The 11,495-nt window shown below is 44.3% G+C and overlaps 1 protein-coding gene across 2 annotated transcripts in view; it reads left to right on the top strand.

Moving 5' to 3' along the window:
* Positions 1-10,189, top strand: part of palm1a (paralemmin 1a) — a 14,780-nt gene extending 4,591 nt beyond the window's left edge. Inside the window, exons 2-11 of one of the 2 annotated variants that reach the window (XM_040128952.1) lie at positions 2,529-2,595; positions 2,801-2,846; positions 3,702-3,782; positions 5,438-5,565; positions 5,812-5,875; positions 6,404-6,425; positions 6,503-6,571; positions 7,258-7,323; positions 8,256-8,387; positions 9,099-10,189. In XM_040128952.1, the coding sequence (XP_039984886.1) occupies positions 2,594-2,595; positions 2,801-2,846; positions 3,702-3,782; positions 5,438-5,565; positions 5,812-5,875; positions 6,404-6,425; positions 6,503-6,571; positions 7,258-7,323; positions 8,256-8,387; positions 9,099-9,706 (1,218 nt within the window). In that variant the 5' untranslated portion in view covers positions 2,529-2,593 and the 3' untranslated portion in view covers positions 9,707-10,189. The remainder of the gene's footprint in view (positions 1-2,528; positions 2,596-2,800; positions 2,847-3,701; positions 3,783-5,437; positions 5,566-5,811; positions 5,876-6,403; positions 6,426-6,502; positions 6,572-7,257; positions 7,324-8,255; positions 8,388-9,098) is intronic. The other variant, XM_040128951.1, reaches the window with a different exon arrangement.
* Positions 10,190-11,495: the final 1,306 nt, after the last annotated feature.

Below are 11,495 nucleotides of genomic sequence, written 5' to 3'. Positions count from 1 at the left end.
CCTTTTACAGAAATTAGAATTAAAAAGTGAAAAAATTCAATAATTAAAGTCAAAAAATGTGAAGACTTTAGAAACTCCTGACCTCAGTAATATTGTGTGTGCAGCACTGCTGTCATCACTTTCACTTTATTTCTGTTCAAATCATCCTACTGCACTTCACTTTATCGGATCGTCAGCAGTAAACAAGCTGTAGGCAGCAGCAGTTTTCTGTTTTCTGACTAAACAAAGGAGTTTCAGTGGCAAGGAGCTAACAGCTAGCGGCTAACTCTCATGTGACAGTCAGGCTGCAGATCAACAGCGGCTCTGTGACGCCGAGACTCAAACATCTCAAACATTCAGAGTTCACTTTGTCTCAGTCACGTGATGGAGGTTCACCACTTCATTTCTGCTGTCAAGCTGCTGCTGATCAGACCCAGCAGAGTCCAGATCCAGCTGAGTCCGAGCTCAATACTATGACATCTTAAATGTCTCCACAAATTAAATCACTTGTGTCAGTTGTATTGAGGTAGAGGCAGTTTTCTCTGAGACTGAATAAATAAATACACTTTTTATTATTTTCCTATATATAAACTACACCCAACTCCTCATAATCAGATCTTCAGATCTTTATTATCTTCAGCAAAACTCATAAACCACAGACAAAATATTTACAATAATACAGAAGAGAAAAATAAAGTTATACTCCTCACTCTGCTTCGTATTCTGGTGCTTACAGAACACCAGTAGACCAGGTCCATGAGACACAAAGAACGCATCCATGCTTAAATCCCGAACAGCTTCTAAAACTCCCGAAGACACAAAGACGCGTCGTGAATCAAACGAGGTGGGACTCTGTTCCCGGTCGGCATGGGGCCGCGCCGTCGAACATGTTTCTTAGTAATTCAGGTGAACAGACCGTTCAAAAGTTTCAGAAAGTGCCAGGCGTAAAATAGCTGCTCAGTTTTAATATTTCTGACTGGACCTGAAGGCAGCGTCAGTTCATATCACCACGGTAACAGCTGATGCTTTTAGAAATCGGAGACAGTGCTTTCATTCAGCACTTTATTCTCAGATTACATGTGTTCACCGTCGGTCGTAATGAAGTGCATTTTAAGGCCGAGGTGACATTTAGCTCAGGAATCGAAGTGAGCAGACTCCAGAGTCAGTGAGCACCGGTCTTTGAACTGAGCTCGACTGGGAACCAGATTCGGAGCTGAGTCTGGTTGCCAGATAAACTGCTGCAGGTTTGTGATCTCTGTGATGCAGGGAGTTCACATCTATGCTGAGGGTGTGGAGGCTCACTGACAGCCGGCCAAAGACCAGTACCCTGAGCCTCAGGTGTTGGACAGGTCTTGCGTTTGCTGTGACTTCTGAGCTGAACGTTCTTCATGTTGCTGTCTGTCTTTATGTCTGAAGGTGATGGAATGAGGCTCATCTGTTGTCTGTCCCTCCCAGTGGACATTTCATGACTTGGGGAGGACATGGAGTCAGTCACAGCCAATGGCTAAAGTCCACATGAAGTCATGAATCTGGTCTTAAAGTCGGAGTCCATCTGCAAGTCTTTTCGGATTTTGTCAAGTCTACATCAGATACATGACTTGAGTTTGGCTTGAGTCCAAGTTATATGACTGGACTCCACATCTCTGCGAGCGGAAGTGAAGCCCTCTAAACCGCCTCTCTCCGAGACTCCAGAGTCCAGGTCCAAAACATGATCCTGAGGTTTTTGTCCACATTTAGTAAAAAACATGTCATAAACTCTCTGTCTCACTGTCTGTCTCTCAAATTCAAATTCAAAGGTGCTTTATTGGCATAAAAATTTCAAAAAACAATGTTACCAAAAAATCAAAATATAATTTAAACAAGTGAACATTAACAGAAAAAATACAAATAAATCGATATACATATATGTATTGATTATAAGTTACGCTTCATCATGTGTGTGTGTGTGTGTGTGTGTCTAGGTCATTCATTGTCCCTCAGGTTGTGGCATGTTGATATATACTGGGCAGTGAGATTTGCCCCATCTCCTTCTCCTAGGAGTATTTTTAATTTTCAGACCTCATTTAGCTCATTGAAATGTGAAATTACAGAATTGAACTGGTTAAAGTTAATGTTCTTTGAATGATTTACATTTTAGGAGCAAGTGCACCTCTGTCTCAACCTCATCTTTTGAACAGTGACCACATGTTCTTTCTTCTTTTGATCGCCATGATTTTTTGTGTCTTCCTTGTTTGATTGCCAGGGTGTGGTAACTGAGCCTAGACTTGGTTAGTCCCTGCCTCTGCTTCTTATCTCTGACAGTTAAGAGATATTCTACCTATTCTTCATCTCTGTTTAGGGACAGATAACATTCTACTTTCTACACTCTTAATCTGTTTTTAGTTTCTTCTTTCGAGTGTTTCAAACAGGTTTCTTTATAGTGTGTTAGAACTTGGTTTACTCCGATTGGTGTTTGGAAAGCAGTGTTGTTGCGAGACTGATCAGAGTTTGTTTGAGAGGGGGCAGTTAGTCTCTGCACCAGCTGAGTGGGACCTCTTTTCTGGGCTCAGCTCTTGGATTTGGAGGGCTCTGGAGTGGAGGCTGTCTGGAGGGCTGGATTTAAGGTGCTTACAAAATGTGAGTGCTCTCTTTCAAATGTCAATTATCAGTGGGTATCTGGCTAATTCTCCTTGACAGGCATTTATTGGTGTTTTTCTATGTACGTGTAAATGTATCTCCAGAATTCTCTACGTAGAGATTCACTTCTGTCTCTGTCTTTCTCTCTCTGTCTGTCTGTCTCTGTCTCTCTGTCTCTCTCTATCTCTGTGTCCCTCTGTCTCAGGGTGAGTCAGGCTCTCTGTCAGCAGGATCGACTGCAGCTCATCGCAGTGAGTCCACTTTACAGACCACCAGTGAACACACCACCGACACACATGTATATAAATTCACACATGTATGAACACATACAGCGTGTGATCACACACACGTCTATGAAACACGACCTCAGACAGCAGCAGATATTTTAAACCTCCAGACACACCCTGAACCTCCTCCTCTCTGAGCTGATCTGAGGTCTGTATCACAGCTCTGTCACTAATGCATGTATTGATCCACACACACACACACACACTTATCTTCGTCCTCTGTGTTTCTCAATGTAACTCGATCATCCTGCCTTGTCTCAGACCTCAGCAGAAACTGTAGTATTAGTAGTAATACTTTGTGTACGTGTGTGCTGCGTGTCTTCACACTGTAGAAGACAGTAGGTGAAGTACGATTAAGATGTGATGTTAACGTGTGCTGTGATATCAACCATTGTTTGTTTACTGACGATGTGAAACACAGAGTCCAAACACTCGACCAGTGGAGTCGAAAGGAATCAAAGCTAAAGGTTTTCTGAAGATAATGTTCAGTTACACGGAAAAGTTACAGATGTAAAAACAGGTTGAAATGTTTGTGTGTCAGATGTTGCCGGGGATTTTTAGTTAAAGCTGAAGCAGTGAAAGGACTCGAAGTGTCCGCAGACATGTTACAGTGTAACTGCTGAAAGGATTAAAGTTTTAGTTTCAAGTTAAATCCCTGTAGGCGGCTGAGGTATTTAAACACTGAGACTGGTCGAAGAGTAAGAGCTGAAAGCAGCTGAAGTGTCAGTTAGAATGGAAGTGAATAAACCTCCCAATTTCCACATGACAAAGGCGTCAACTGTTTCTGTGTGTCTGACTACGCTTCCCATCATGCCTCAGGAGAAGAGGAAGTGGCAGACAGAGATCGAGAACAAGAAACGTCAGCTGGAGGATGACAGGAGAGCTCTGCAGCACCTGAAGGTGAGACAGACAGCTACAGACAGAAACACCTGAACAGAAAATGAACCGGTACCAGACTGACAGACAGTAACTAAGTACATATACTCGAGTACTGTACTGCAGTACAGTTTTGAGGAACTTTTTACTTGTACTCCTCCGCGTTTCGGAGGGAAACATTGTTCTTTTTACGTCACTGCATGTACCTGACACGTGTTGTTATTATTTGCTTTCCAGGTACATTTTTTTAAATACAAAAAAATATGAAGAGTTTATAAAATATGATGCACTGACATAGTTTTAACTACCTCACAGTGTTGCAGTAGTTCCACATTACTGCATCAATGATAATAATCAGTAATACTTACCAAGTGCACTGGCATCAGCACAGACTACTAATAACAATAATCATTTTATTTGTACAGCAGCTTTCATGCAAAGACTAAGGCTAAATCCAACCACAATAAAACCAGCGAGTGAGAGTAATTTTTTGAAGCGTAGAGATATTTTTACAGTGCAGATCCAGAGGTGTGGTGACCCTGAGCTGTACAAAGCTGCAGACTGAGAACAGCTGCAGAGTAAAAATATCTGCAGCAGATCTCAGATCAGCCGGTTTCGAACACAGGAACGTCTGAAACGCTGCGACTCCATTCGCTGTCAGACTCACGGCCGCTGATTCAAAATAACTCTGAGTATTTGTAACACAGCTGTTCACGTCTGATCAAATGACACATTCAGACGGGAACATGTCCGCTTCAGATCTCATCTGCTGTGGTTTTAATATCAGAGCTGATCCAGAGTCAGTGAAGGTCTGAAGAAAAAACTGATGTGTAGCTGCTACATGAACTGAAGTAAAGAACAACAACAGAAAGAAAACTATCCTCAACTGGAATAAAAATAAAAACAAAAGCTAACCTGAGACCGAATGAAGACCTCAGTGCTATTGATAACTGATACTACATGTTTAAAGTGTCAGTCTCCGAGATGTTCATTTAACTAAAGGTCTGTTAGTCATTATCCATCACTGAACGAGGTAAAGCAACGGTGACCGAGCCGGTCGCCACTGATGAAAGTATTACAATGTTTTTATATTTGCAGTTTTACGAACCGGGCGTCTGCGGAGACGTTCCCAGAAAAAATGCTGTATTAAGTTAACGCTAATGCAAACCAAACATTTCCTGCTGCAGCGGCTTCACATCAAAAGCTTTTAACTGGTGAAACACAAGTTGACTTTTATTATGAACCTGTGACAGGAAATGCAATGTGTTTGTCAGGGAGCACAGCACTTGCCGCTATCGTTCATCAAAAACCCGTCTACAAAACAAGACAACAGTCAAGCAGAATTTGGTGGTCAAAGGTCAAAGGTCACTGTGACCTCACATAACACCTTTTTGGCAGCTAAACATAACTCAAAAATTAATATGGTAATTATAACAAAATGCACTGAACACCTTTTATTATATGCCTTCAAAGTCTTCACTGCATATATGAGTCTGGACAGACGGGAATGTAAACTGCAAGTTGATTGGTTGGTGGAGGCGTAAACAGCGAGGCGGAAATCCTAGTTAGATATTGGTAACCACGGACTTCCATAACAATATATTAGTGACACAGAAATCTAAGCCTTTTAAGACTTCTTTAAATGATGAACGCAGCATGGCTGTTTTGTGTGTGTTCAGTCGAAGGCTCTGAGGGAGCGCTGGCTGCTGGATGGAGCTCCTTCTGCTGGACTAGAACAGGATGAAGTCAAGAGACAACTGGAGCAGGATGAGGCCAAGACCAGGAGCCTGGAGGACACCATCAACAGGTCTAATCTGATATACTTCATCTAATCTGATTTAATCCCGTCTAATGTAAAACCAGGAGCCTTGAAGAGACCGTCAACAGGTCTCAACACGTTCATCTGATTATTTACAAATTATATAATTATTAACTACTCAAAAATTAAAAACATAATCATAATAACAATAATGATAACATAATATACATTTATAAACAAAACAATAAACTTTGTGTGTGTGTGTGTGTGTGTGTGTGGTTGTATGTGTTGCAGGTTGGAGCAGGAGCTGGTCAGTCTAGAAACTGGAGCTGTGTGTCAGACCATAACACACACCACGGTGAGTTCACACTCTCACACACACACACACACACACACACACACACACACACACAGACACACAAATGTTCTTCTAGGTCACCTTTGGGGACATTAAATAGATTTACATGAGTTTCCTGCAGACTGACACAAACCCTAACCTGATTCTACTCTGAACCCTAAAACCAAGTCCTCACCCTCAAACAGCCCTTTGAAGTTGTGAGGTCCGGCCAAAACGTCCCCACTTGCCAAAAATGTCCTCACAATGATGATTTCAAACCATTTGTCCACTCAACCATAGACAGACGTGTGAACGCACACACAGTTTTTGGTTTACTGGTGTCTTTGTCTCTTTGTCTGCCTCATATCGCAGTGGTCAGATTACATTGGTCTGGATACTTTTCTCTGTAGTTTTAGTCAGATTACAGTAACCAGATTAGTCTGATTTATTTTGATCGTAGTTTTAGGTTTCAGTCTCTCGGTTTCCTGTTGATCTACAGTGACTTTTGCTGTAAAGTTGAACTTGATCTCTCGGTTTCTCTCCCTCCAGGTGTCATCAGGATCAGTTCAAGGTAAACTTCTTCTTCTCTGTCTGTTTTGTGTCATTGTTTTCCACAAACCATCTCTCTCACCGTGTCTCTCTGATCAGATGTAGCGGTCAAAGGTCACAGCAGCAGTCAGCAGGACAGAGCTGCGCCGTCAGGTCAGGTAGTCCAAGGTGAGACTCTAGGTGGACTACTCTGTTCTGTAACTGTAATCAGATTACAGTAACCAGATTACTGTTATAGTATAGTAGGTGGATTACATCAATTAGATTGCAGTATTCATGTTAGTGTACTCAGATTATGGTAATCAGATTACAGTAGTTGGATTAAAATAACAAGATTACGGTTCTTGCATTCCAGTTACAGTAATTTGATTATAGTTGTTAGATTACATAAATTAAAAAACGCAGTACTCACATGGCACTAGTCAGATTACAGGAATCCGATTTTACTAGAGGGGCAAATAGTCTCTGGATAGATTAAAGTAGTAATATTATAGTAATGAGATAGTAGGATAACACGGGGTAAATTACATCAGTCCCATTACAGTCATCAGATCAGTGATCAGTCTGCGATAATCAGATTATAGTGCTGAAATTACACCAGTCCGTTTACAGCTCTCAGATTGCAGTAGTCATATTACAGCAGTTAGATTATACATATTTGATTACAGTGGTCACATTTAAGTAAAATACAGCTATGACATTACTGTTCAAATGACAACGTAATCAGATTACAGTAATTAGATTACAGTGTGATGACAGTAGACCAGTAAAGTGTTGTGATGATCTCACAATCTGAGCCTCAGGCTTTACTCTGTCTCTGTGCCCACCTCCTTTTTTCCTATGAGCCTTTGCAGAGGTCAAAGTTCACAAAAGTCCTCGAATGAACAAATCGAGAGAGGGGACGGAGGAGGTGAAGAGAGGTGAGTCAGAGAGGAAAAGAAAGATGGAGCATGGTGACAGTTTGAAGTCAGGTCCAGGTCCAGGTCTGAACAGATCCAGAACATCTGAGAGACTCTGAGCCTGAACATCTCTTCATGCACAAAACCGTTTATGAATCAGTTTGTTGATGCTCCGTTCGGCTTCAGTGGTTGTTACCTCTAATGTTCTTTAACTTTCCAGTCTACGTCACTGTTAAACGACATTTAGTCAAATGTCAGTTCGGACACGACAACCATACTTCATATCTTTTACTCATCATTAACACGTCTGTTCTGTCCATTGGTTCACTCACCTGAAGTCAGTCGCTGTCAATATTTAGGGACAACTAACCTTTACCTAAGAACTAGATTATGGTTCAGCCGTTTCAATTTAGTGATGTGGAAATCTCCACCACGTCCCGACAGCTGCCGCAGCGGACCCCTGGAGGGTTATAAAGTAGATCCACTGCTTCCTGCAGACATGTAACATTAACTTTTACATTCTGAGGGAACACGGGACACAAGAGGTGGATGTCACCGAATCAGAATATGTAGTTAAAACCAGTTATACTGGGAACTCCCAGTACGGCTGTCAGTTCGGTCAAGTTGTGGTCGTAGGCAGAACTTGGCAAGTTGAACTCTGGAGCAGTAAGAAGGTCAGAGGTCAGAGCACGTACAGGTGAAAGGAAAAGGTGACGTCAGCAGGAAGAGTTCAGCTTAATGTTTTTCCTCAGTGTCTATGTAATGAAGTTTTCTACATTTAACAGTTGTCTGTCTCTAACAACTGTCTGTAAATGACTGTCGGTCCTGTCTGTCTGTCCCTGTCTGTAATTGCCTGTCTCTGTCTGTAACTGTCTGTCTGTCTCTGTCTGTCTCTTTGTGTCTCTGTTGGCCTCTTTGTCTTTGTCTGTCTCTGTGCGCCCCCCCCCCCACAGCGATGTACTCAGTGGAGATTAAGGTTGAACGGGACAAACTGACGGGGGAAACCCGGGTCCTGTCCACTAACACCACACTTCCTGTTGACCTCTCTCAGCAAGGGGTCAAAGTTTACGAGGACGAGCAGAAAGGTGATGTCAGCAAGTAAAAAAAACCCAAACCAAAACAAACAGCCGGCTTTAGGAGAAGTCACCTGCCGCTGCAAATATGGAGCCCCGTAGGGGACAGGAAAGTTTCGGCCGAGCGTCAGACATGAGAGCAGTTTCCATAAATGTTGCGATTGTCTGTGGTGGCAGTAAAGTTGTTCACAGAATGACTTCTCTTAAAGTAAAACCTGACTCAGCCCAGCACGCTACATGCATGCGCTGTCCTCGTCCTCCTCCTCGTGTTTCTGACAGTGAAGCTTGATGAAGGCAAAACATCAGACAAGCTCACCTGTCAGGTGACTGTCAGGTCACAGAGTCCAGCACAGACTCAAAGGAGGAGGTAGACAGGCGTCTCCGGCCAAAGGGCTGATCCTTCTTTAAAGAACAACTTTCTTCCTGCTGTAAATCTCGTCTTTGTGACATCCAGTGGTCCAACTTCTCACCTGGCTGCAGTGATGTACAGGTGTACTGCAGTACACTGTGACCTCACTGTAGTTACACCTCTGACCTCAGCCAATCACAGTCATCATGGCTGTTGGCTGTGGTCAGATCCGCTGTCAGACTGAAGTTTAGTTTGAAAATGAACCAGGAGGATAGTCTGATGCTATTGGTTCTTCAGCAGGAGATCAGTACTGAACTGTCGCAGCCAGGGGTCCTGATCTGGACTCTGATCCTAATCCTGCTTCTGTCTCTCAGTGGTCCATGAGATGAACGGTGAAGACGGCGTCCACCTGCTCAGCTCGTCCGAGGTCGATGAGCTCATCCACAAAGCCGACGAAGCTTCAATGATGTCACAGACTGTCGCCACGGTGACCTCGCTCCCGACAGCAGAGTTCCAGGAGGAGGCCGTGCCCGAGCCGCCACGTTCGGAGCCGCCGCCGCAGGTCGCGGTGGAGATCACGGGGCTGGAGGCTAAACCTCATGGCGAGCCGACCGTGGCCAAGGCCAGCGCCGAGAACCCAGTCACCATGGTGTTCATGGGATACCAGAGCGTGGAGGACGAGGCAGAGACCAAGAAGGTGCTGGGGCTGCAGGGGACGGTGACGGCCGAGCTGGTGCTAATCGACGACACTGACGGCCAAACATCACCGGGAGGGGGAGGGAAGGAGGGGGTCGGCAGCGGAGCCCAGACGGCAGCACCGCCTCCTCCTGCCTCCACCGCCCCGCCACCGACCACCAAAGCTCCTGTGACGGCAACAGCCAGTAACGGGGATACGGCGGGGGAGGTGGTGGGGGAGGTGGAGGGAGGAGCGGTGGAGATAAAGAAGGAGAAGCAGCCGTGTAAGTGCTGCAGTATTATGTGATCCTGCAGGGGGTGCTGCTTTACAATATAATACAGTAATATAATAATAAAAACGGAGACTTTCCAGAACAAAAAACTACATGAACTAAACTCCACCCACTGCCCTAAACCTCGCCTTTAACAACATGACATCACTTCCTGTTCCCTGTCGCTTCATTCTCATCTGCTTTGTAAGACCTGTCATTACTTTTTTCTATTTTCTTGAGGCTTTTTTACTTTTGTACTCCTCATGTCTCCGGTTGTGTCACCTGATGCGTCTGATTAGCATTACTATTAACATTAGCGTTAGCGTTAGCAGTCCCGAGATTTGTATCATTGACCCGCTCTCTCTCTTTTGAAGCTCCGTCATATAAACCAGTGCATTAACTTGAGAGTGTATTTATTTGACTCCTGCTGCAGAGTTTCTCTCAGTGATTCGGTTGGTGGGAAAACTCTTTCAGCTTCTTTTGGGTTTTATAAAAGAGAAAATAAAAGTGACCCAACAGACGGGTCGACTCAGTGCTGAACACAAGTACCTGATTTTGTATTTTTTCTTTGCAGACAAACATCACAGACCAACCTCATAACCTCCATCACATCACACGTCCTGCTTAAAATACAACAGGTTAAATTCAACATCAGTTTCACATGATCAAAGAAAACTGACAACAACAACTTGTGCAGCTGCTAACATGTCATCCACACCAGAAGACAAGACACCTACACCCACATGGTTTGAGTTAGATCGGCGCATTGCTTGGGGAGGGTGAGTGGAAAGATGCATTCAGTGCAACAAAGACACAATTGGACTGCTGTATCAGCCAATCCACCACAGTTACAGTAACATCCAGCTCTGTTCCCTAACAGCAGGACAGTGGGTCAGAGTTCAGTGGTGAGTGAATCTACTTCATCTATGAAGCGCAGCTTCAGTTCACTGATGTCACACAGCCACAAATTAAATCTCTAAACATCACCGGTCAGACCAATAAAACACCAAGCAAAATCTAAACTTCCCCCTAAAGTGTTTTACTGCTGCACACAGTTACAACTCATGGATGTGGTTGTTTGGTGGTGGTGGTGGTTGGGGGGGTGGGGGGGTCTTCCAGACTGCTGTACTACATCCCCCCAGATCATGAAAGCAGCTTTTGTTTCTCAGTTGAAGTTTAGTTTTTAATAGAGGGGTCAGGCATGAACCGGTGAGATGTCCTCGGAAAGACGCACATCAGGTTTAAATGGCTTCGTGTCCTTCATCAACAGTTCTGAACTGATCTTCTGATGGACGGTTGCCACGGTGATGACACTACAAAGATGGCCAACTGAAGCAGCAGAAAAAAGAGATGACGAGAGGAGAAAATCGGCTGGTCTGAGAGAAGAGGCCCTTGGTCATATGTTGTTGTGTCCTGCACGATGTGATGCGACTGTGGACCAGAGCGCGGACTGACCAGAGGTGACGCCCCGAGGCTTCTTCATGATGAATAATTGAGCTCCAGTCTCCCAGTTAAGCCTGCATCAGTTGTGCCGACTACTGTCTGATCTCACGCAGATCCCCATGTTTGCCGTCTTCAGCCAGTTCGTGCCAGCTGTTATAACGTCAGTGACTGGCCTCTTGGTGTTGCTTGTTAAACTCAGCCGCTAGACGTTGTTATTGACACCAACAAAGTGTTTGTCAAAGGCCTTTGTAACTCCTGCTTCAGGTGAGAGTGTCGTCCGCCAGGGCTCCCACACATGAGGGACTTCAGCCGGTATTTTCTGTCCTCAAACTGGAGGACGTCTGAGACCTCTCAGATCTCCTGATGCGGGTCGGTCACCGC

The sequence above is a fragment of the Xiphias gladius genome, chromosome 6, assembly GCF_016859285.1.
Source record: "Xiphias gladius isolate SHS-SW01 ecotype Sanya breed wild chromosome 6, ASM1685928v1, whole genome shotgun sequence".
NCBI classification, from domain to species: domain Eukaryota; kingdom Metazoa; phylum Chordata; class Actinopteri; order Istiophoriformes; family Xiphiidae; genus Xiphias; species Xiphias gladius.
Note: the sequence above shows the minus strand (reverse complement) of the source record. Positions and strands in the feature narration are given on the sequence as shown.